The following is a 25,650-nucleotide window of genomic DNA, read 5'->3' as shown; positions in this document are numbered from 1 at the left end:
TAATAATAATTTATTATTTGTACCCCGCCTATCTGGCTGGCTTTCCCTAGCTACTCTGGGTGGCTTCCACAAAGACCAAAAATACACTAAGATGTCACACATTAAAAACTTCCCTGAACAGAGCTGCCTTAAGATGTCTTCTGAATGTCAGGTCATTGTTTATCTCTTTGACATCTGATGGGAGGGCGTTCCACAGGGCGGGCGCTACTACCGAGAAGGCCCTCTGCCTGGTTCCCTGTAGCTTTGCTTCTCGCAATGAGGGAACCGCCAGAAGGCCCTCGGCGCTGGACCTCAGTGTCCGGGCAGAATGATGGGGGTGGAGACACTCCTTCAGGTTTACTGGGCTGAGGCCGTTTAGAGCTTTAAAGGTCAACACCAATACTTTGAATTGTGCTCTGAAACGTACTAGAGTGTTTGGAGGTCCTGGGCTGCCCAAACAACAAGGAAACAGGCAGCAACCTTTTTACACGCATCTGATTGACGCATGGTCATCACTGTGGACCTGGAAGTGGCCCAAAAATGGGGCAGAAAGGGGTGGGTGGGCACAGTCCGCCAATGCATGGGATGATCTCAAATGCAATCCCTGCGCAAATGGCGAGTTGCCTATAGATTTGCTCAACTATTATGGCGCAAAAGGCCTGTCTTGCAAGAAAGACCCACATGGCGCTGTGCAAGCTTGCCCTTACTCCCATCTCAATTCCACCCACCCATCGATGGTACAGCCTAGTTTGTAGTGGACTATTCTTGTTCATATCCCACCACTCACCACAGTAATAACTAGCTGTGGCATCACTTGGTTTGTCAACAGATTCTACGGCAGAGAACCACATGGGTTTTGGGGGTTATCTGGTGCTCTGGTTGTGGGCTGCCAGTGCCTGCAACATTCAGTATACCAACCACTGCTAATCCAGGCACATTGGAAGGATCGGCACAACCAACGCAGCCATTGCTGTGCCCAAATTTCTCAATAGAAAGCACCTCTTCTTTGAGTTTGTTGCTTCCATCTTACGCCAAACGTGCTTTCAAAGTGCTAAAGCAGATTAAGACATAGTGGCTTGCAGTGCCAGGAGGCCAGCACAAAATACCTTTCTGGCACTTGGACTAACAACAGAACATGGCCTGGCCAATCTAACACCTACAAGCCATCTATCGCAGCCCAATTGCTCTTGAATGGAAACTTTGATGATCCTTGCGGTCCCTTCCAAGACTACAATTTATGAATTGCATGACGCTCAGGGAGTCATTTTGGACAGAACAGCAAATATCCACATGTGATGACAATGTATGAAATGGCAACTGAAATGACATCATGAGAAATGCGGTAGGTAGGGCTAAAAACAGGAAGAAAACAAAGCAGGAACATATCCAGTGTGAAATGTACTTTGAATAGTACTATTCCAGTTTTCCTGCTAACCTAGCAGTTTGAAAGCACGCCAGTGCAAGTAGATAAATAGGTACCGCTCCGGCGGGAAGGTAAACGGCGTTTCCATGCGCTGCTCTGGTTCGCCAGAAGCGGCTTAGTCATGCTGGCCACATGTCCCGGAAGCTGTATGCCGGCTCCCCTTGCAACCCCAGAGTCGTCCGCGACTGGACCTAATGGTCAGGGGTCCCTTTACCTTTACTCCAGTTTTACATCTATGAAGAAATCTCAGCAACTCCACAATACGTACATTTAGATCTAGCAGCAACATGCAAATGACATGATTACATCTCTCTGATTTGGACTTCACTGTGGATTCAATTTCATATCCAGGCCAGGTCTGAGCACTAAGGCAGCACAGGCTGTCAATACATCTTGTACTTGATGCATTAACAGCCCACCTTGGGTGGAAGACTGACAGCTGTGATGCTAAGCCTCACCATTGCTACAGGGTAAAGGTAAAATGTAAATGACACGCAGCTACCTGCAAAAATCTCAAGTGTTGGGGAAAGTGCATTAGGTGCTAAAACTGCTGTCTACCCAGGAAGTCAGAAGTATTCTCTTCCCAAGCAATTCCAAGCTCCCATTCTCAGCACAGGCAGGAAACCACCCAGCTAGAATCTTTGTCGTCAGTGTGGGCCTGTGGTGGAGGGAGATCACAGTTCAAAGTACTCTAATATGGCCTGGCGTGTGGAAATCAGAAGCACTACAAACCGCACGCCTTGTCACCTGAATGTTCAGAGCCCTTAGAAAGTGCAAGTTACGGATTAGTTTGTTTTGCTGCCTAGAGCAGCTCAACAGTTGTGCATTTAGGGATGGTGTGGGGCTGAGGACGTTCACGCATGTAAAAAAATTAAGTGTGGAGTGGAGAAGGCAGAAGGGAAAGTCAAAAAAGGGAGATTGGTAAGTGGTGGGCTTGAGAAGAGACAAATCCTTCAGTAATGGAATACTTCCAGGAGGAGGAAGAACAAACCAAACCAGATAAAGACAAGAAGTTTGCAGCACGGCGATCCACAATAAACACTCACACACCCAGCTTTGCGATGCATGTTGACTCTGCAGCCCTTACAATGCAATGCAAGGGATCTGCAACACCTTACGGAAAGCCTTTTATTTTGAGGAAAGATGATGCCAAGAAGGACCTGCCCTTTTAAATTCCTCCCTGGCCGCCATTCCATCACTCCTCAAGCTTGTGCCACAGGTCTCCCATTGTGTCCACCTGAAAGTCTTGCGCTCTCGCCCATCCCCTACTAGCGCAGCCGCCCCTCCTCGAAGATTTAATGGGCAAATCTTCCCGGGAAGCTCACCGCAGGGTTCTTCTAAACTTGCAGGATGTGCCGAGCTGCACGGGAGCGCTCAAGCGTGCAGCAGTTCGGGCCAGACATGCTCCTCAGCGATTACCGCCATCCATATTTAATTACTTTTCCCTCCCTTTGTTTGTTAATTTTTAACTAGAGTGCGCCAGCTCTCAGGGGCCATTAGGAGTCCCAGGCAGCAAGGTTCAGCGAGCAGAAAAAGTCCTTGTGACAGAACATACATTACTTGGCATTCTTGCCTCCCACTTTGCCAGAGAGGTGTGGAGCTTGGGGGGGTTATTTTCAGTCCTGCGCTCGCAGTCCACCCCACTGCAGGTCGTGAATAAAAGATAGTGTTCCATTTGAAGCTTATTTCCCCTTTCCCTCCATGTCAGAAACTGTTTTCCTCAAGCTCTGGTTGCGTTCTCATTTATTCTTTCCCCAAGTTTTCAGGCTGTAACTTTTATTCCCTTTTAAGAGGAGGAAGGCTGTGGCTTGGGCAAAGGTTTCATTTGCTCCAGAATGCCATCATACTCCCGTCTTCATGTTCAGTTTTGAATTTTACGTTAGCACAACCCGGCTGGAAAATTGCGGAGGAGAATACACACCATCCCCGCCTCCGCAAAGCTGGGGCCATCCCTGAAAAAGAGGGTTGCGAGACTTGCCCTGTGACTTCCAGCCCAGCCAGCTGACACGAGAACCTGACCTATCTAATGTGCCAGAAAAGAATAAGATATCTGCTTCTTGGTGTGTATCTTGCAGGTTTGGGACCTGCCCATCTTATAGTGGCCTCCTAGGTGGCTGCCTCTCCAGCAACAAAAGTGCCTCTCAAAAAATAAAAAGGGTGCTTGCTACTTTTAACCAAGAAGAGAGACTCAGGCTTCAGAGTGGGGAAATTTTAGGAAAGGGACATTTTCAAGCATCTTGTCTTCCACTAGATTTTCAATTAAGGTAAGAAAATGTAGTGTTCTATGACAGGGATGTCCAACAGGTCGATCGTGATCTACTGGTAAAAAAGGCTCAACAACTTTGACCTGAACCCCCAAAAAGGGGGTAGATCACTGCCAGTTCCTAATTCTGTGAGTAGATCGCAGTCTCTTGGGAGCTGACCACCTCCGTTCTACGAGAAACAAGCAAAGCAGAATGATGGTGCCTAACTTCAAATAAGTTTGACTACTGCTGTAAGATTCTTTTTTTAACCACGCACACACAACTGATTAGCAATCGCTTCATGTGCCTTCAAAGCTAAGCCCTTGCCTAAATGCCCTAGTTCAGGACTACTGTTCCAGAGAAAGCTTCAGAAAACCCCTGGTCCTCACATGCCACTGTAACTAAGCCCAAGGCTTCGCCATTGGAATAAGACACATTCTTCCCCTTGTTAAGTCCTGCCTCCACTTTCCTCCCCTTCCTCTGTGGTTTCCTCATGACAAATTACAGATTGTAAACTATCTGGGTAGGGACCTGCCCTTTTGCACTCGTGTAGGATGAACTGGTTTAGCCACAGACAATATTCATGGGAGACACAAAAACTGCCAGAAGGCATTCCATTCGAAAGATTTAAAGTTGTATTATCTCCTTGTAATCTTTACAGGTATGGCCAGAAATTATGCACATTGCAACATCAGTCAATCAATCATGTGGTTCCTTGGCATCAGCTAGCCTGGCCAAACCTTTATTCCTGTCTTTTAATAATGCACACAGCATACTTCTTTTCCAAGAGCACTGAGCAACTTGCGCTGGCCTCCCAAGTCAGGTCACTTAAGCTTCAACAATGCTATATAGCACTGGGTGCATTCAGGCCGATTACCAGTGATGGACTTTAAGAAGAGATATGGCCTGGATTAAAGAAGCATCAGATGATATTATCATGCTTCACCATACAGAATGAGGTCAGGCTATCTTAACCATGGTCCATGTAGCCACAGAATTTACCAAGGTCCATGAATCCAGGCACTAAAGAAGATTAAGAGCTCTCATCAAGCTGTAAACACTAGGACTTGATCATAATTCCTGAGGCTGGAATAAACACAACACCTAGTCGGGATTTAGGGGGATGAGATATTTACTTGAGGTTTCCTAAAGTTCTCTGTTTTAGAACCGTATTTGATCTCTATGTGAAAACCTGCTCCATGCCCCCCCCAACCTAACCTAGTGGTTATGTTGTGTTCAGTCCTCACGAAAGTGTCCTAACATCCTCCTACTAGAATTTAAAACTACAGTCATACCTTGGCTGTCAACCGCCTTGCGACTCGAACGTTTTGGCTCCCAAATGCCGCAAACCTGGAAGTGAGTGTTTTGGTTTGCGGATGTTCTTTGGAACCCAAACGTTGGACGTTGCTTCTGCAGCTTCTGATTGAGTGCAGGAAGCCTTGGTTTGCGAACGTTTACAGAACTTGAATGGACTTCCGGAACAAGAACCAAGGTGGTACTGAGTTACAGGCAGGAAAATGGATCTCCTTACCGAGAAATGTTCAATTGACCCATATACCGACTCTAAAATATGTCTGATCCTTGTGTTAATGCATCATGTGTTACATTATCCCACAGTCAGGTAGGTAGCCGGCTGGTCTGACGCAGTCAAAATAAATTAAAAAATTAAAAAATTGTCCAGTAGCACCTTAGAGACCAACTAAGTTTGTTCTGGGTATAAGCGTTCGTGTGCATGCACACTTCTTCAGAATTTTCAGTTTACTTATTGACATGTTTATTTCAGCACTTGCCAAAAAGGGGGGAGGGGGGTTGTGAGCTGCCCCACAATAGCTGGAAAGCCATTCACCAGGTGGGAATTTAACAAAGTGTACATAAGATCCCTCAAAAGAATGTTACAAAGACTAGCTTGCCAAGAGGCAAGGGGGTTTTCCTTCCTAGATTTCTGACTGGGTGAAACCATGCAATAAAATTCAAAGCTCTTGGCACAGAGATATATTTAAAAATGTATACTCTGCTTAATCAGCCCTGTCGGCCTCTTGAAGTGGCAATGAAATCATCACTTCAGTGAACAGAGAACACCCCATAGCAACAACAGAGCCTGAAACCAACCAAGCAGAACTGCAGAGAAACAAAAGCAACTTCTTCCTCCAACTCCAGAGAACCAAAAAGGGCCACTCAAGCAGGAAGACTTTAACATGTTTCCTAAAAGCTGGGAAAGGGCAGTGTCAGCCACGCAGGCCTCTCAAGGCAGACTCTAAATCTCACTGCCATCGCCCACACCTCCACTAACTAGGTTCACAAAGCAGTATCTCAGTTGCACATCTGTATGTTTCCCCACCATGTCTTAAGATATGCAAACCTCTGAATATCCAGGCTCTTTAAGGCTTTAGAAGGTCAGTACCGGCACTCTGAAATGGGCCAGATACCGAGAACCAATGCAGCTCTTTAATGGGTGTAATAATCTCCACTCCTGGACAAGAGCCTATTTTCTGCAGCTGTAACTTTCAGACATTTATCAAAAGGTTGCCCCCATAGAGCACACTGCAATATCCAAGCCTGCAAGAACGCCCCATGACTTATTTCTTTAGCCACTAGAAAAGAGAACAGCTAGCCAACATGGAGCTGGAAAAAAGGCACTCCTTGCTGCCAATGACCTCTGAGTATCAAGTAACAAAAGCAGGATCAAAGGGAATAAGCTGTAAACCTGCTTTTCCTGACGGAGTGTGACCCGCATCGAAAAACAGCCTGAACGCTCCTTCCCAGCTCAACAGGCCTATTGTCAGCATCTCATATTATCTGGGTTAAGCGCTGCTTCATTAGCTCTTCTGTAGCCCAACATCATGTCCAAGCAACAATTCAGGATTTTCTCTGACTCGCTGGGAACGGACAACAATTCAGGCAACTGGATTACAAGTGGTCATACGCACATCGCAGTTAAGTTTTCGCTCGGTAACTTCGTTTTGCTACAGCTCAGAACGTGTATGAAGTACGGTAACTGCTCACAATGCAAATTCCCCCATGTGACTTAAGAGACCATGTGCATGTCCTCTGACAGACTTTTGTTCCGTCTACCTCCCTTCTCTCTGGCTTTAGAAACACACGTGTACATAAACACGCTCTTGCACACCTTCCCCTTATCCGTTGTAAAGACAATTTAGCCTTGGAACTTTGAAGCAAAACTGTGGCAAAGGCAAGCCTGGGAAGCAGAGTCCATATATACAAGGGGGTATATATGTGTGCAAAGACCCGGCAGGTATTTCTCGCTGCCTCGTGTGAACGGAAGTGAAATTACTCGAGAGGAGAAAGGTGTTCACGGTTCTATCAGGCAGTGGGGTGCTGTCAATTTTTCCTAAGTCCGTTCCCCAGTAGTCCCAAGGAGAATGCGTCAGCTTGATCGAGATGTGATCATTAATATCTCTCTGGGGTGCCTGTTAGCCAGACAGGTGTTAGTCGTTCGGGGTGCACTGGAGAGGATCAGGTGGTATAACGTGGGTGAAGGTGTGACTGATTGGTATAAATTACCTGGGCATGCAGTGAAGCAGGGTAGGTGAAAGCAGGCGGGGGTAGAGCAGGTGCTAACTCCGCTGGGTAGAGAGGGTACGGCGCCCACACTTCAGGGCTACTGGGGTAAAGTGCAGGCACTGTGAGCTCATCTGCAAGAGAAGAATAAGGAGAGTTCATGGTTATAAAAACAGCAAATGCAGGAAACAAAACGGCAAACACAAGCAGAGCTCAAGGAGGTCCCTCCAACTCCCTCTGCCTTCTCCTTAGGAAACGGAATCCGAAGAGCAGGTACAAAAATTCTGCTGTGAGTTAGGGCGCCAAAGTCTGCAACTTACGTTAAGGAAAAGGGTTATTGTCCGAAAGGAAACTGGGCGTTTTGTCGGCTGGAGAAAGAAATGCAAGGCAGTCTACAGCTGTTGTTAAGAGGCGGAAAGTGAGCCACTCAAAAGTATTCTGATGAAAGAATACAGACTCTGGGCGAATGAACTCTTATGGCTGTGGCACTTTGCGTCCTGATCTAGATACACATCATAGTAAGCCATAGTTAACTGTTTACCGTGGTTGCCTTGGTGGCTCCCGCTTCGCTCTTCCCCTGGTGTGAGCCTAGGCAACAAACCACAGTAGCCTGTTACATCTAAACCAGGGACCATAGCTTGCTTTAAACCACAATGTGAAGCCAAGGTTGTTCTTGGCCTGCCAATCATAGTCAAGATTTGAACTCAGGACTTCCTAACTCAGAGGTTAGTCTCAGCTACCCCACTACATTTGTCTCCCCAATTAAAAACAATCCAGTCATCTTAAGAATGGAAGGGAGAGGGGGCACACAGAATGCCATTCTGCACAGATCAAAATAAAGAGTCTATATGATAATGAAGGTTTTCTTCTACCCTTTCATAGCAGTACAACAACATATCAGTGGTTCAGGTACCTTATTTAAGTTACAATACCAGCATATTCCTCCTCTTTCCTTTGCCACCATTCATGAAGGCCTCCTACCCAGTGCTTCTCCCTACCTCCACTAGTCACCCATTCCTGAAGAGTTTAGACGAATCTAGGGCAGCCAGGATAACTACTCATAATTTCAGCTCCATCCTTGCTTTGCAAAAAGAAAGGTGCAATTATCCATTGACTGTTTGGGTTGCAGTTTCCTGTGCCTTTTCCAGATCACCTTTTGGGATAGGTCACCTGAAAAGTACACACTTCAAATGCAATCCTACTAAAATAGCAATTATCATACAGGCAGTTTTTTATTTTCAGTCTTTTCCCTAACAATGCCTTGCACCGAACTTGAATTTTTCATAAGCACCACCATGCCAGAGCTGAAATATCCACTGAGCCAACCACCGGGCGCCAAATACCTCTTTCCCAGTTGCCAGCTTAGACTTCACCATTCTGTATATGAAACATCCAAGAACCAAACGTTTCCATAACAGCAGAATCCACATGCCATGCTGGGCTGCATGAGTGAAGCTCCCTGTCTTCTCTGAGAGCTTGTGAACAAGCTACCACTTTACTTAATCTAGTGGGTAGTGAGGAAAGATGCGTCTCAACCTTAATCGGCTTCATTTCAGAATGATTTATGTGTGCCTCCTCCATGAGAGGTTTGGAGGGCGGCAACACGAGGTAGTGCCTTTTCTGCAATGGCTCCCCGTTTGTGGAATGCGGTGCCTTCATTATACACCTTTAGGCACCAGGCAAATACATTTCTCTTCTCCCGGGCCTTTGTCTAATTAAACAATCTATGGCCTGGGGTAAAAAGGTAAAGGGACCTCTGACCATTAGGTCCAGTCATGACCGACTCTGGGGTTGCAGCGCTCATCTCGCTTTATTAGCCGAGGGAGCCGGCGTACAGCTTCCAGGTCATGTGACCAGCATGACTAAGCCGCTTCTGGCAAACCAGAGCAGCGCATGGAAACGCCGTTTACCTTCCCACCAGAGCGGTACCTATTTATCTACTTGCACTTTGGCGTGCTTTCAAACTGCTAGGTTGGCAGGAGCAACGGGAGCTCACCCCGTCGCGGGATTCGAACCGCCAGCGTTCTGATCAGCAAGTCCTAGGCTCTGTGGTTTAACCCACAACGCCACCCACGTCCCCCATGGCCTGGGGTATGTGCATGTTATTATGGGTGGCATGGAAATTTAATAAATAATAATAATTATTTCTGAGGTTAGAAGAGGCTTGATCCATTTCTTCCAATACAGTGGAACTGGTCTTTGTTACAAGCCCAGCATCAACTGCTGGTGCCACAACAGTCAGGGAGAAGTGGGTGGCTTATTGTCCCCTCACTCCCACTCAGGGACAGAAGAAGAGGATGTGATCCTCTGCTAGGACTGCTCCCCTCCCCAGCTGTTTTGACTACCCAAGGGTAGAGTTGGCAACTATCAACCTGTTACTTCTCCTCCTATCACGATTTGCTTTGCCCAAGTGCCCCTGAGCTTCTTTCCAGGTATGAGAGGAGGTGGGCAATGCATCAGGGAAGGTTGGAATCTCACTGAAGGAGTCTTGAGCCATCCGCACTACCCTCAGATTTAAAGAAATCCTCTTCTTCCACCCACAAGACACGATGGCAGAGAACATCCAAGCAAAGCCCCAGTGGGAGCTGACAGGGATGCACTTTAATTACAGCAGAGATTAAGTGTTTGTCCTGTTGGTTTTAAAAGCAAGATAAACAGTAAAAGTTGGCAAGGGCTAATGCTAACAACGTTCCCTTCCGCCATTCATTCCTAAGCTTTGTGGTCATTCTTGAGCAGAGAGCAACAAGCCTATAAATACACACAAGAGCTCCAGAACCTTCCCCGAAATATGTGAGCCAGGAGGAGTTTAGCAAGAATGCAACACTAAGGGACGCTGCCATGTAACCTGGGCCCCTCTTTTCGGAAGCTGCTCTGCTGGAATTTGCAGAAAGGGCACTTGGAGCCACACATACCCTTCAGCTCCCTTTGCGCCTCTGGCATTTCGTCCTCTCCCTGTTCTCTTCTCTCTGTTGACATTTCGGCTGCAAGCTCCTTGGGGTCAGGGACTATGATGTGTCACGTGTTCAGATGGAATGCTATCATCATTGGGCGTCCCAGGGGCCATTTCCCAACATGTGAAATGTATAATGGGAAACAAAGGGTTGAGCCAGGCAAAACAACAAAAAGTCGCATTGGCTCAGCTACAAAATCACCCCTTTATGAGAAATATGACCTATCCGGTGTAATAATGTCACACCACATGAATACTCTGGGAGACTGACAACTATTCTAAAGAGAGTTGAAGACAATCATTATTGGTAGTGGTGTCTACATGTGTGTGCTGCTGTTGTTGTTTTTCTTCATCCTACCATTGTCTCCAGTAAAACTGATTTTGCAGGTTCTTCAAGTATTAAAATGTACTGCAAACCTCTGTTGAACCAGGAACAATACTGGGGCCAAAAATGAACAAGCCTCCAAGCATACACAACATGAGCCAAAGGGTTACAGTGATGACCATTTGCTCAATCTTTGAGATATACAGGGGTGAACTGCATATCACATCAAACCATAGCCTAAAACAAACCAAGGTTTAATGCACGGGTAGGCAAACTAAGGCCCAGGGGCCGGATCCGGCCCAATTGCCTTCTAAATCCAGCCCGCAGACAGTTCGGGAATCAGTGTGTTTTTATGTGAGTAAAATGTGTCCTTTTATTTAAAATGCATTTCTGGGTTATTTGTGGGGCATAGGAATTCGTTCATTATTATTTTTTCAAAATATAGTCCGGCCCCCCACAAGGTCTGAGGGACAGTGGACCGGCCCCCTGCTGAAAAAGTCTGCTGACCCCTGTAACCAAGCAGCTTCCCGGTGCATGCTCCACACAGCGCACGAAACAAGCCTGTCTGGAAGACATGTTGTCCAAGCCTGGGCTCATAGTTTACTTCCTTGAAACATACCACAAGCAGTAACCAGTTTGCTTTGGGTCGTTCACATAATGCTCGTTCACATTAAATCATGGTTTGCTGTAAACTACAGTTTAATGTGACATATGAACTACACCCGTCTTTTCCAAAATTGGGAATCCCAAATGTGTTCCGTTTCCTATGCTTATTCAAGCTACTTTTTCATGATTCTAGCAAACGTACAGAGAAAATAAAATACAAAATTATGTTACACATTTATGTTGCTTTTCTCTCTCAGGCAGTTTTACCTTGCGCTCTCGGAAATGAAGACATCAGGTCTGTCACGTAGCAGTGACTGTCGTATTCCAGCAAAGAGCAAGCCAAGGGACAAATGTGATGACACACGTGATACGCACCATGAGTTTATCTAATAGCAAATTTGGCAACCCCTACCTATCAGAGCAGCAGCAAATCAGGGCCACCTCAGATGTTTCTGAATAGATGGAGTGCTCCCAAGATATTCAGGAAATGACTCATGTGTAAATAAGGGGAAACAGCAGAATAGCCCAAACCTTTTGGCGCAACATGGCTCAATGGGAACAACAGTATTCCATTCTCCTGGGGCCATTTTGTGGAAAACGGGAATGACACTGGCCTGCACTGAGTGCAACTCTGCTGCCGGTTGAAGTGGAAAAGTAGAAATAATAGGTTTCAGACAGAAAAGTTGCTTTGTATTTTGTTTCGTTTTTTGCAATATGCACCACTTATTACTTTCACTAAATTCTCATTTGACATTTGGTTACTCATTCGCCTAATTTTAAGCCACATTCAGGCTTTGCCAGATGTCCAATAATTTGGTGTCCATCGGCCAACTTCACTGCTGCCCCAACTCCAGATCGTTCATGAACAAGTTAAATAGTGCCAGTTCACATGCTTGGGGGGGGGGGATCTCACTGCTTATCCCCCCCCCCCTAAGACAACTGTACATAAAATTCTGCCCTCTGCTTCCTATTATCAGTGACTTTGCCTTATGTGGACCTGCTCTCTTATTCCATGACTGCCAGATGTCTTCAGGAGTCCATGGTAAGGCACTTTTATCAAAAGCGTTTTGGAAGTTCAAATACGTTCCACCTTCCAGATCATCCCTATGGAGTCCTGATTTACTGCCTTCGGGTCTGGCTAGGGGGAAAGCAACTTGGGAGAAGGGGAGGGGGAGCATTCTTTGGGGAGAAGGGGCTCAAAACTCTCACACCTGCACACTCCTTTTGCTTTGCTTGAATTTTCCCCTGTCTCCACTTTATAGCTGCTTGGTGCAACCAACATTCTAAGACAGAGACTGTTGCCACAGCACCCTTAAAAATGCTCCCTAAATATTGTAGATAAACATGCTGAAAATTCAGAGAAGTGCAGGGCCAGCACAGCCATTAGGTAGGGTGAGGCAGCTGACTCGGGTGGCAGAGTACCCCGCCTGCCCTGCTGCTGGCACTGGCACCAATTTTGGGCAAGATCTCACTCAAAGTTGATTCCAATACCAGAGGCAGGCAGCACAGGCACTTCCTGTTTCGCCACAGGTGAAAACTGCAAAATCCAAAGAACTACTACGCTCCAATCCACACATTAGTCCAGGAGGTGGAGATCAGGACAGGTCATATAGGAATTTGCAAACAAGTCGAGCATTCCTATCTAAGGCACATACCACTGCTTGCTCTTTTATGACGAAGCACAGACACACACACTCACATACTTACACGGCTCCCTGGTAATGAACTGAGGTAAAGTGTTGGGGGTGGCAGGAGTGCTTGGATTTGGCGTCCCCACTAATTTGCTCTTGGCCATCTTCGTGTTGGCCTTGGCGAACTCTAGCCGGAGCGTCTGGGGAATTTCTGGGTCAAAGCGGATTCCCTTTTTGCGGAAAGAGAAAGAACGAGAGTTAGTTCTTCCTGCAGCGATATCACGGTTGCACTGAAAGTAACCGACAAGACTTAACTGTAATAGAGAAACCTTTTGTAATAGATAAAAGGCATAATGCGGTGGAAAAGGTGTGAGTAAAAACAATGTACAGTGGAGGGAAGAAAGTCAGCTTATGAAACAATGTAATTGCCGTATTTTTCGATCTATAAGACGGCCCCATGTATAATATGCCCCCTATTTTTGGGGACTCAGATTTAAGAAAATAGGGAGAGATGGCCCCCATGTATAAGACGCCCCCAAATTTTGGACATTATTTTTTAGGGGGGAAACCTAGTCTTATACACGGAAAAATACGGTATTTGATTTGAAGCTTATTGTGAAAATGTTTGAATAAAATATTATAGGCAAACTTTTTTGAAAAGTAACAGACAAGACTGCATACGGCATGAGAATACAATAGAAGCAGCATCATACAAAGCAAATAAATCCAGAAAGAGGAGCGTGGCATCAGGTCTGAGATCAGCACCAGGCATGACATAGCAGGACCCAGAAGTATTCCGGGAAAGTGGAAACGGTGGGCAGCTTCAGCCAGCACGTCACTTCACAGTCTGCCCTAGTAAAAGAAGCTTTTTATATAAAAAAAGAACAAAATGTTCCTGGCCCACCACCTGATAAGTTTTACTGGGGTGTGTGTGTACCAGGGCACTTTGCCCAGGGCACCCTCAAACATGGTGCCAAGTCTGCATAACATCCTCTTGAGAAATGCAAACCCAAAGCCACTGCCTTAAATAGGCATACGACAGAATGGGGTGGGAAGATGCATTCAAAAGGCTCCGTAAAAGAAACTTCACCAGCGAAAATGATTCGGTTAAGAATCAGCATTTCTTCAGTTTAACCGCCACAATTCCAAGGAGGATTGTGATGAACTGATTCACGAGAAATTTACGGGCGTAGATGGTCTAGGAAACAAATCCATTACAAAAAGGCTGAAAAAATCAAGACGTGTTAGCCTATCAGAGATCAAGACCAACTTTTCTCCCTGTCTAAAAGGGTATACAAATGCAGAGAGACAATCATTTATGCTACCCATCAGGAAAACATATAAAGATCCATAATGAAGGTGTACAATATTTTCCTTTGGAGGCTTTCAATAAAATATTGGGGAAAGACACTTCTAGTCTTTTGAGGAACTAGGTTTCAACAGGATAATATTTATACCCCATTCATCTGGCTGAGTTTCCTCAGCCACTCTGAGCGGGGGATGACAACAATAATTCAATAATAATTTCATAAGTCTGTCCAATATCCTATAAGCATTGCTATCCTATACAGGCAATTCCCCAATGGCACTCATGTCCATTGATGCATGCACCATTTTTTGCTCTGGAAGGGTGCAGGGCAGAACAGGGCATGCTTATGCATGTCCCACCAACATGCACAGTGCCTCAGAACACAACCCCTGTGTAAACGGGGAGTTGCCTGCACTGCAGGTGTCAAAAACAAGCGTTTGTGATCAGTATGATTTGAACTAGGGAGTTCTTTGCTCACAGCTCAGATGCCTATAATCCTAGCCAAACCTCAATCATGGCTTTAACTGTGTTAAGGCTTCCTCCCATTAAGTAACCTGGAATTTGCAGTCCACCTCACAAAACTAGGTTCTAGGAAATTTACATAAGTGTTAAACCTCTTTCAGCAATGCACTTTTGAGTTCTAAGATGCCAATTCTTAAATTTCCCATATGGAAAACACATTTGCATATGCACACATGCATGGAGACTCATGTGAACATTCCATGGCAAGTCCAATTAAACTCTTAAGCTCTGAATGTTTATTAAAGCTGGAGAAGAACTAATAGCTTGTTTAGTGCGTTGACAAAAATAATAATAAGTATACCTCCATATGTTGTGCTGTCCGGATGGAATCAAGAGCTGCAAGCTGTTCTCTGTATGACTGCCCCAAACATAAGACTCAGTAGGAAATGATACACCCTATGCTTTCCGAATTTTATTTTTGTTGGTCCTAGAAACAGGACACTACTGTTTGGATCTAATTTTTCTATGCATCACTACAACATTGCCAACAGAACGCTGCAACTTGATGTGGGTGGATAAGACTGATGTCATGAATTCAATTAACAACAAGAGAAGTGGGAGAAGATAAACAAGGCCTATGAAAACATGAATCTTTAGGGAGACGGACTCTGGGAAATTAAATATTGAGAGAAAACTTGTGGGGTGAGGCAATAAATAAAGCTTAACATCTTCACTCTCATTTTTAATTAAAAGCACGCACAATTATGTTAGCTGGGCTTGCAAATTCTTGAAATAAGCTACAGACAAAAATAAAGGTTGTGGGGAAAAACAAGCAGCTGTAAGCTTTGGTGTTCCATTATGCTGAACGGAGGAAAAAAGGCAGGAACAGTTCAGCCACCAAAGCTCAGTATGGAAATCCAATGTATCTGTACCCTAGATTCTGGAAACCTCTGAACCCAATCTGCCCATTGTAGTAATAGATAGTGAAGGGTCCCTGATGAATAAATCATAACTACAACAGTGAGGCAGACGCTTAGTGTGATTTAAAATACAACCCCAAACCCAACTCCCACCAAAGGCATTTTTTTTTATAGCGTACAGAATTCAATCATGTGATTTCCCCACTTGCAGGCATACAGGTCAGATACAGGTTTACCCGCCTGAAAGAGAACTAGCCCTACAATAATAGATTTGCAGAGCTGACTGCCCCAGCAAGAGATGCTTCCAAAGTATTGCCCCAAAGAGGGCAACATAGGGAGGGGCCATATCTCCATGGTAAAACAATGCTTTGCATGCCAAGTTTGCAGGTCTATTCCTGGGCATCTCCAAGACCTCTACCACAGATAGATGCTCCCAGTCAGGAGTAAGCAATGCTGGGGCTGTATGGACAGTGACTCATTTCTGAGATTATGGTTGCCTACATGGGATTTACATGGGATGTAAATCCAAGGACAGATCTCCTCCTTGCATGTGTACTGCTAAATGAGATTTCATGTTAGGTCTAAAACCCAATAACCCACCACCCATTAAAAAGACTACCCTGTTGGTACCCTTTAATTAGCTATAATGAGGCAACATCTAGCAACATATTGCTCAACTCTCTCTTGGCATTCAGCAAGGGGCAAAACTAGGCTTTATTTCACCTGGGTCAAAGACCCAGTTTGGCACACAAACACCCATGTGCATTTCAATGCAAACACACATATGCCGGGAGCCTCAATGGCGCCCCTCTGGAGACTTCACCCGGGGCACTAGCTAATTAATTCTACAATACAGATTAACATCAGCTTCAGCCTTTAAAAGTACTGAAAAGCAACATCAGGAGGGCAGAAATTGCGAATGAGAGAAGGCAACACCACTTTCCACCTGGAACTGCCTCCCCACAAATAGAATTCCTGTCTTACAGACAGAGTTCCAGATGTTTACAACAGAAACGTGGGCTTGAAATGTGTCCCATGTGGCAGTTTGGGATTAAAAGGTGGTCCTACTGTGCGCTCTTTAAGGAGGACCCTGGGTCCTGCTTCTGAAAAGGTTCAAGGTGGCAGATGCCACAGAAAGAAGATGGCAACAAGTACAATCAAATTACATACATTAACACATGGAATGGTCACCAATGGAGATCTGGGAGGGAGGAGTCCAGGGGCAATAGATCCCAAATCAGGCTGGTAAAGTGGGCATCACTGCCTCACCTCTCAATCCAGTGGCTATCAGCCCAGAGAGATGTGCTGATTTTCTAGAGAGCTCACCACCACCACCAGGAAGTATTCATACATAACAGCGTGAAATGGTACAGTCCAAGGGAAAGCGTGGTTGCTTCTTGATTTGGCTGAATGTGGCAAGCCTTCCGTCACGGACAAAGATGCCTGAGCCAACTGTGATGGAACATTAACTTTTCACAGTACAACTTCACCTTACCTCAAGATGCATTGTTCATGCCCAGTGAAGCTGTGAGGCTCACATGTGTTGTATTCTAGGACCAGTATTATTTCAATGCAAACTGAAGTACGTACTGTATTTTTTGCTCTATAAGACTCACTTTTTCCCTCCTAAAAAGTAAGGGGAAATGTGTGCGCGTCTTATGGAGTGAATGCAGGCTGCACAGCTATCCCAGAAGCCAGAACAGCAAGAGGGATTGCTACTTTCACTGCACAGCGATCCCTCTTGCTGTTCTGGCTTCTGAGATGCAGAATATTTTTTTTCTTGTTTTCCTTCTCCAAAAACTAGGTGCGTCTTGTGGTCTGGTGCGTCTTATAGAGCGAAAAATACAGTATATGTTTTTTAGCAGGCCTTAAAACATGGGTGGGCAAACTAAGGCCCGGGGGCTGGATCCTGCCCAATCGCCTTCTAAATCCGGCCCACAGACAGTCTGGGAATCAGTGTGTTTTTACATGTGTAGAATGTGTCCTTTTATTTAAAATGCATCTCTGGGTTATTTGTGGGGCATAGGAATTCGTTCATTTCCCCCCCCCCAAAAAAATACAGTCCAGCCCCCCCACAAGGTCTGAGGGACAGTGGACCGGCCCCCTGCTGCAAAAGTTTGCTGACCCCTGCCTTAAAAGTTTCCCTGTTCACTTTAAACCAGGGAAAAAAAGATTGCACCCAGAAACCAGCAAGTAAGAGTCAAGAAGCCTGACAAAAAATTACAAACCTAGACTCCCTGGGAGTCTGAGCCATTCAACAAAAAAACATCAGTTTCTTGTTCCAAATTAAAGTTCCAACGTCCTTTTAAAACCTCAGAAGTTTAAATGACCTAATTTGTTTGGCAGCAAAAACTGGGGCCATAGGCTTTAGAGCAAGTCACATTCCTAAAACATCTTTAGTATCAGCACCATATAAGGCAGTCTGTATCCTGCTCTGCTTCACTCTTATCCCCGGAGATTAGCAGAGCCAAGAAGACATTGTACATAAAAAATGAAGACAGGAAAACAGACTAGGGAACCAGAGTACTTGCTGCATGCTTTTTATCCTAGTCTGAAAAATTGTTCCCTGCACTCAAGATATTTTTGCTCTTGAGGGTCATCAATAATGAGGTTAACTCTATACACACAGAATATAACTATATTTCCCGGCAGCTAACTCCCCTCCCACCCCACACAAGACAAAGAAACAGTACAGTGGTACCTCAGGTTAAGTACTTAATTCGTTCCGGAGGTCCATTCTTAACCTGAAACTGTTATTAACCTGAAGCACCACTTTAGCTAATGGGGCCTCCTGCTGCCGCCGCACCACCGGAGCACAATTTCTGTTCTCATCCTGAAGCAAAGTTCTTAACCTGAAGCACTATTTCTGGGTTAGCGGAGTCTGTAACCTGAAGCGTATGTAACCTGAAGCATATGTAACCCGAGGTACCACTGTACTTTAAAACGAACAAAAATCAGTGTCAGAGCAAAGGCATTCTACTCTTCAGGAATGCTTCTCCCCAGTAACAAGGTGTTGCTGGGGGCGATCAGTTTTGAGGGAAACTCATTCCTCATATGCTTGGAGACACACTTCTTTATAATACTGCTTTCCTGAGTACCGGGTACAACTTAAAGGATTGCCAATGTGTAGAGAAAACTCACATATGAGTTGTCATCACTTGACAGCAACGACACCAAGAGATTATCTTCACATCTGACACATCCGGCATGGATGGGTTTCCCCCCCCAGCACAGGGCAGCTACATTTTAGACATCTGTCTGCGTTCTTCCATAACCTGATGTTGACAAGATCAATGAGGTGCCTTGTTTCAACTCCATTATCAGGCAAAATTCCTACAAGGTAGCCTACGCAGGAACATTTAAAAGAATAACTTGGAGCAGTTTCACAAACCTAAAGCCATTTGCGCTTCTCACTCGGTGACCCTGAGCTGTAGAAAGCTTAGTCATGTATAAGATTTACTAAAATCAATGGGTCTGAAGTCAGTCACGTAGCAAAGACATCCCCCATCTTCTACTGAATGTATTTATTTATACTAGCATTGGCATCCCATCCTCCTAGTCCATGGGTAGGCAAACTAAGGCCCGGGGGCCGGATCCGGCCCAATCACCTTCTAAATCCGGCCCATGGACGGTCCGGGAATCAGCATGTTTTTACATTAGAATGTGTCCTTTTATTTAAAATGCATCTCTGGGGTATTTGTGGGGCATAGGAATTTGTTCATTTTTTCTTCAAAATGTAGCCTGGCCCCCCACAAGGTCTGAGAGACAGTGGACCGGGCCCCTGCTGAAAACGTTTGCTGACCCCTGTCCTAGTCCTTTGCCCTCATGAGAGGCAGTGATGGCCACCAACTTGGAGGTGTTCTAGAAAAAAAGGTGCTGGTACTGTGTATCCTTGAGAGAAAGGAACTTGCTCTGTGTCCACACCTAAATTGTGGAACTCCCTTGGTGAGGTTTGTGAGGCCCTCTGTTATTTTTGTGCTTGTTTAGGCTAGCTTTTTTCTGATAGGTCAAATTTTTATTTGTTGCTTTTGTTTAACTGATGTACCTGTCTCTGTCCTAAGCATATTATATCCTCTGTCTTAAGCATATTATACTGTTATATTGCGCTTCTCACTCAGTGACCCAGAGCCGCAGAAAGCTTAGTCATGTATAAGGTAAAGGTAAAGGGACCCCTGACCAGCTTCGGGATCATGCGGCCAGCATGACAAAGCCGCTTCTGGCGAACCAGAACAGCGCACGGAAACACCGTTTACCTTCCCGCAGGAGCGGTACCTATTTATCTACTCGCATTTTGACGTGCTTTCGAACTGCTAGGTTGGCAGCAGCAGGGACCGAGCAACGGGAGCTCACCCCGTCATGGGGATTTGAACTGGCAACCTTCTGATCAGCAAGTCCTAGGCTCTGTGGTTTAACCCACAGCACCACCCATGTCCCTTTAGTCATGTATAAGATTTACTAAAATCAATGGGTCTGAAGTCAGTCACGTAGCAAAGACATCCCCCATCTTCTACTGAATGTATTTATTTATACTAGCATTGGCATCCCATCCTCCTAGTCCATGGGTAGGCAAACTAGATCCAGCCCAAAGGAGGATTATACAAGTTCATGAAGGATAGGGTCAACAATGGCTACAAACTCCAATGGCTATATATATCTAGTCCACCAGTTGCAAAAGACCACAGGAGGGGAGAGTGCTGCTGCGTTTGGGTCCTGCTTGCAGTTCCCCATGGGCATCTGGCCAGTGGCCACTGGTTGCTGGACTAGATGGGGCCACTGGCCTGATCCAGCAGTCTTTCCTTATAATCTCAGTGCTCACAGCACTACTCAAGGCAACTAGCAACAATTAAATTCAGCTATAAAACAATATAATATGCTTAAGACAGAGACAGGCACATCAGTTAAACAAAAGCAACAAATAAAAATCTGACCTATCAGAAAAAAGCTAGCCTAAACAAGCACAAAAATAACAGAGGGCCTCACAAACCTCACCAAGGGAGTTCCACAATTTAGGTGTGGACACAGAGCAAGTTCCTTTCTCTCAAAGCTTTTTTTCTGGGGGTACTCAAGGATACACAGTACCAGCACCTTCTTTTCTAGAACAAAAGCACAGCTTTCTCTAGTCTCCATCAACTGAGCTTCCGCTACAGTTGGGACGCCAAGAAGGGCTCCTCTATCAAACTCAATAGCATGGGCAAGCTAGTAGTATACTTGCGTTGGTGAGTCCTCACCGGTGCTATTTTTCCAGAAAAAGAGGTGCCAGAACGCCTCCCTTGTTCTCTTATAATGGCAATGGCGTCACCTGAGAGGCGCCGGAACAGAGTTCCTGTGAGTTCCAGCTGAAAAAAAGGCCTTGTCGTCACCATGAATAGCCTGAGTGTCAGCCTGGGAGGAGGTGAGGTAGAAAAGAGAGAGACAGGAAAGAGTGCATTGGACGAAGGGCCAGAGAGGCTGCAGAGAGACAGACATGGAGAGCCGGCATCAGAGGGAGTTGGTTGTACCAAGAAAACAAGGCTCTCTCCTGTCACATTTTATCCTCACAAAACCCTGTGAGGTAGGTTAGGCTAAGAGAAGGTGACAGCTCAAGGTCACCCAGTGAGCTTCATGGCTGAGCAGGAAGCTGAACCCATGTCTAGGACCCAGGTCCTAGTCCAACACTCTTAACCGCTATAGCAGACTTGCAATGGAGATGGGCTTGGGGTTCTTCTGCCTTGCAGAATGGTTTGCAACCATGAGTAGCAGAGGTAGAATTACGTAAAATAAAAGGAAATGCATGGAAGCTTACTTAGCTTGCATGACATGGGTTCAGACTGAAAAGTTCGTGTTACTTTTGCACGCTACACTGGTACCTTGGGTTAAGTACTTAATTCATTCTGGAGGTCCGTTCTTAACCTGAAACTGTTCTTAACCTGAAGCACCACTTTAGCTAATGGGGCCTCCCGCTGCCGCCGTGCTGCCAGAGCACGATTTCTGTTTTCATCCTGAAGCTAAGTTCTTAACCTGAAGCACTATTTCTGGGTTAGCGGAGTCTGTAACCCGAAGCGTATGTAACCCGAGGTACCACTGTATTTGTTTCTGTTCAATGTACAATGTACAAACAAAGGTACAATGTACCTTTAGTTATGCAAACCTGCAGACAGACTAATTCAGAGCCATCTGAAATCAAGATCGACATATCCCTGCCTGCTTACTCAGGTGGAGAATTCACTCTACAGGACTGCATGTTCAGTCAAAAGACTGTAAATTTCAGGCAAAATACCTCCAGGCAGTGTGTGTTTTTCAGGGGGTACTCAAGGGTACACCTTATTATTATTATTGTTGTTGTTGTTGTTGTTAAAAGGTGTGACACTTACTGTGATAACTTCATGGTGAATACCGGCACCAATTTTTCTAGGGGGAAAAGCACTGCCAGCAGGGATTAGAGGTATGCTTTAGCATTTTGCATATGGACTGGCAAACAGAACCCCAAAATTGTTTTTTAGGATGCTGTACTTAAGGTGTGAGCGTAAAATATCCAGTCAAATCTCCTATAGAGAGAGATAACTCCTCACTACAGATATAACAAACTGGGTTCTTCAGCTATGTTAGTCCTCTTCTGAACTAATTTCCATCCTCCTGCACTGAGAACTTTAAAAAACCCTGTGTCTTTCCAACACGTTTTAAAGGTACATTAAACTTGGCTGAACTTTGTTTGCACTCCACAATATCTGAGCAATCTCGCTGGCAGAACACAAAAGGGAACATCTGCTCCACCTAATGCTACCTGAAGGAAGACAAAGGCGTTCAGAAAAATCACACAATAGCGTAATATTCCTGCTCCTCAACCCTAGCATAGAAGGGCTATTTTCTGCCCTGTATAATCCATGACTAATAATAGGAAAAGTCCCCTTTACTATGATGGATAGAGGATGGTAGCAGAAAATGCAGGAAAGTTTTTACTTTCTTGCAAAATCCCTCTCACTGGGGATTAAGCTATTAAGTGAAAATACTAATGCACTATTCTACCGTATTTTTCGCTCTATAAGACGCACCAGACCACAAGACGCACCTATTTTTTGGAGGAGGAAAACAAGAAAAAAAATATTCTGAATCTCAAGAAGCCAGAACAGCAAGAGGGATCGCTGTGCAGTGAAAGCAGCAATCCCTCTTGCTGTTCTGGCTTCTGGGATAGCTGTGCAGCCTGCATTCACTCCAAAAGATGCACACACATTTCCCCTTACTTTTTAGGAGGGAAAAAGTGAGTCTTATAGAGCAAAAAATACAGTATTTCTCCCCATCTACACAGGTGAAAGTAAAACACAAACACTCAGGGACACTGCTCCCTCCTGTTTTGGGCAACGTAGTGTCTGAGGTGATGTTTCATCCCTTCTCAACTGTGGCTCACACTCGCAGCCTGTTTGCTTCATTCCACACAACGCAATGAGGCCTCTGAAAACTGAGGTGGCCCCTGTATGTACAGCACTTCCTCATTCTCATGACCCTTTCTGGTTAAGGCCTGGTTTCAGCACTAAGACAGATTTGGTCCTGTTGGTGGGTGGTTCTCAGTTATGGGAACCAGGAATTCAGCCTGTCCTGGGTGGAGCAGCACTCTCCCTGGAAGAGCAGATATGTAGCCGGGGTGCCGCTGAAAACCCAGGTGGCATCAATGGCAAGGATTGTCTATTTCCAGCTACAGGCAATTCGCCAGCTACAGCCAACTCTGCCATCTCAGCTAAGTCCAATCATTCTAACAACCATGGTACAGATGTCCACATCCTTGATGGGCTTCCATCACCTAACTAAAACACATCATGTCCTCTCAGTATTTGGAGGTCTTGGGTTAAGCTTGCTCTGGGTTTAAGGATTGCCTGCACTATAGTTGCTGCTGCTGTTAATTTTGGACGATTCTAGTTTTAAAACGTGGTGCGATTTTATTATGTCGGGAACTGCTTCGTAACAATACTCTGCACAGCTTTGCCTCGTGTTTTGTTCGTTGTCGTCCCCGTCTCTTAAATTCCTATGCTCTGTTCTTCACATGAGTGAGCATTTAAGGATCCCCACATCTGCAGTCTCAAGTGCTACACGGCCAGGAGACCTTCCACCACACTGTTCTGCTGCTACTGCAGCTCTGCTGTAAGACAACCCAGAAGCCTTTCATATGGCACCAATACTCACATTCAAAGCATTCTTAGCAGCTTCTGCTTCTGAGCGACTGTCGAAACTAACGAAGCCCACGGGCTGAAAGAAAACGAGAAAATCAAAGGTTGGGGGTAGGGAATTATTGTTGAAGGATGAATAAAGAACCCAGGGATAGGAATATTCACACTTCAGTGATAAAAAAGTTACATACTGCTGCAGCTACTGTAATCCACTGAATTAAAAGATTAATCAAACAGAACATTGGTGATTATCAGTTTTAAGTGGTGAGCTTGGAAGTACAAGGTATAATTGCCTGTTTTTTATAGCTATTTTGTGTTAAAAGGAAATGAACACATTAAAGGTTTAGTTTTCCTTCGGTTAAAAGGCAGACACTTTATTATCTTCAACCTGTTGGCAGTTCTATAACGTTACTGTATGATGCTTTTGAAAATCTTTGCTGAACTCCACATAAACCCAAATAATGTTTAATAGCCCACAAGACAGCCAAGGTGAATCTAGACTGAAGACAATCAGGAGATTTATGGTGTTTGAAACTTTGTGCCAAAATTTCATACCATCTCCTTGGTTTAGAATTTCTCACGTTAACCATACACTGCTGACATTTACGTTAACAATTTCACTGCTTAGATGTGCTTACACACACTGCTTACCTGCTTAGATGTGAGTTTAATAAGAGAGCCTTCATAACCCTGCAGGAAGAAATAAAAATTACAGTCTGGCCAAGATAAAATTTAAGATCAATGCTAGATAAATAAATGTGAATATATAAAAACAGGATACAGTACATTTTTCCCTGAGTGACTTGTTATTTGGCTATACTTAGAAACAGCAAACTTTAAGAGGAAGGTTTGTGGGAAAGATGCAAGGTATTTCATTTGGCTCCAAGGCAGAAGTCTTATTAACAGTAGGAGCTGAACTCTCCTTCTCTATCCCAACTCCTAAAGGTGGGCTTAACAGCATGGTTTAAGGGTGCTTATTCTTGCTAGAAATACATGTTGCCTACTGTTCTTGTTTGAGAGGGAAGAATTAAACAAAAATAGCAAGCCTGAAAACCTTTGCACACTTACTTAGAAGTAAGCCCTTTTGAGAGACCATCTTGGCTGTAAGTTCTGGAAAACCTGCTCCTTGACTTGCAGGCATTTTTCCAACTGGTCTGGGAGGGCAGGACCCGGACTGACTCCAGCTACAAAAGCTGAGGCTGCTGAACAGACTCTTTGGAGTCTATTTGGAGTTTTTTGCTGTTATTGATATTAATTTTTGTATCTTTTTTTACAAGTTATGTGGAAATTGTTCAATTTGGTTGTGTACTTTTTGATGTTTTATTGTTTATGACTACTTTGGTTATGTTTGTAGTTATGTAACTTTTTTATGTCGTAAGCTGCCTTAAGCATGGTTTTAACTTTGGAAAGGGAGCATGCAAATAAAATGATTGATTGATTCTGAGCACAGCAGGGCTTCCTTCTGAGTAAACATATGAAGCTTTGCATTGTAAAACCCATCCAAACTGTGAATTATTAAAATATCCATAATTTTACAGTAGTACTTCAGTATGGCTGTGGTTTTGTTGCTTGGGTACAAGCTTTTCCACTGCAACTGGGATCACCACACATCTGAATGCCCCCCTTCTCATATAAACACAGTGACCAATCAGATGCCTCAGGGAACAAATGAATATGGCAAACCTGCACACAAGGCAGAATATGAGAACCTAGAACTCTTTGCCCCAACATCACATATGCAAGGAGGGTGGTTTAAAAATATATACACATACACAGTTGGTGGAATATTCAAACGTAACATATCTGCATTCTTAAATCCAGGCTTACTATATGACTACACTGAATGTTTAGAGAAGTTCTTCCGATTTATTTTTTTAAAACTCCTTAAAAGAGAATCAACATTCAAGTCTAGTGTCTACTTGCACATGTAAATAAAGGGTGATACAGATTCTGGGATGGTATAAAACAGGGGTGATCAAATAGGGGTTTGTGCGTCGTGGGTGTAAGAGGCAGAGAGAAGGCCAAAAAAGGTTAGCTACCCCAGCTCTAAGAGGTGTCCACTCTGTCCAATTAAATATGGGTGCCTGAGGATTTCATGTAAAAGATGAGCAAAATTTATATCCCTGCTCTGCTAGCAATAAAAGGAAC

The 25,650-nt window shown here is 44.7% G+C and overlaps 1 protein-coding gene across 2 annotated transcripts in view; it reads right to left on the bottom strand.

Annotated features, from left to right (window-relative positions):
• The window catches only part of RBPMS (RNA binding protein, mRNA processing factor), an 85,967-nt gene that overhangs the window by 16,010 nt on the left and 44,307 nt on the right, over positions 1 to 25,650 (bottom strand). Inside the window, exons 3-6 of one of the 2 annotated variants that reach the window (XM_080987010.1) lie at positions 24,154 to 24,192; positions 23,519 to 23,581; positions 12,753 to 12,906; positions 7,168 to 7,298 (exon numbers count right to left, since the gene is read on the bottom strand). In XM_080987010.1, coding sequence (XP_080843136.1) covers positions 7,168 to 7,298; positions 12,753 to 12,906; positions 23,519 to 23,581; positions 24,154 to 24,192 — 387 coding nt within the window. The remainder of the gene's footprint in view (positions 1 to 7,167; positions 7,299 to 12,752; positions 12,907 to 23,518; positions 23,582 to 24,153; positions 24,193 to 25,650) is intronic. The other variant, XM_080987011.1, reaches the window with a different exon arrangement.

This window comes from Podarcis pityusensis, assembly GCF_964106645.2.
Source record: "Podarcis pityusensis genome assembly, chromosome: 17".
Lineage (NCBI taxonomy): Eukaryota > Metazoa > Chordata > Lepidosauria > Squamata > Lacertidae > Podarcis > Podarcis pityusensis.
This window is presented reverse-complemented; position numbering and strand designations above follow the sequence as displayed.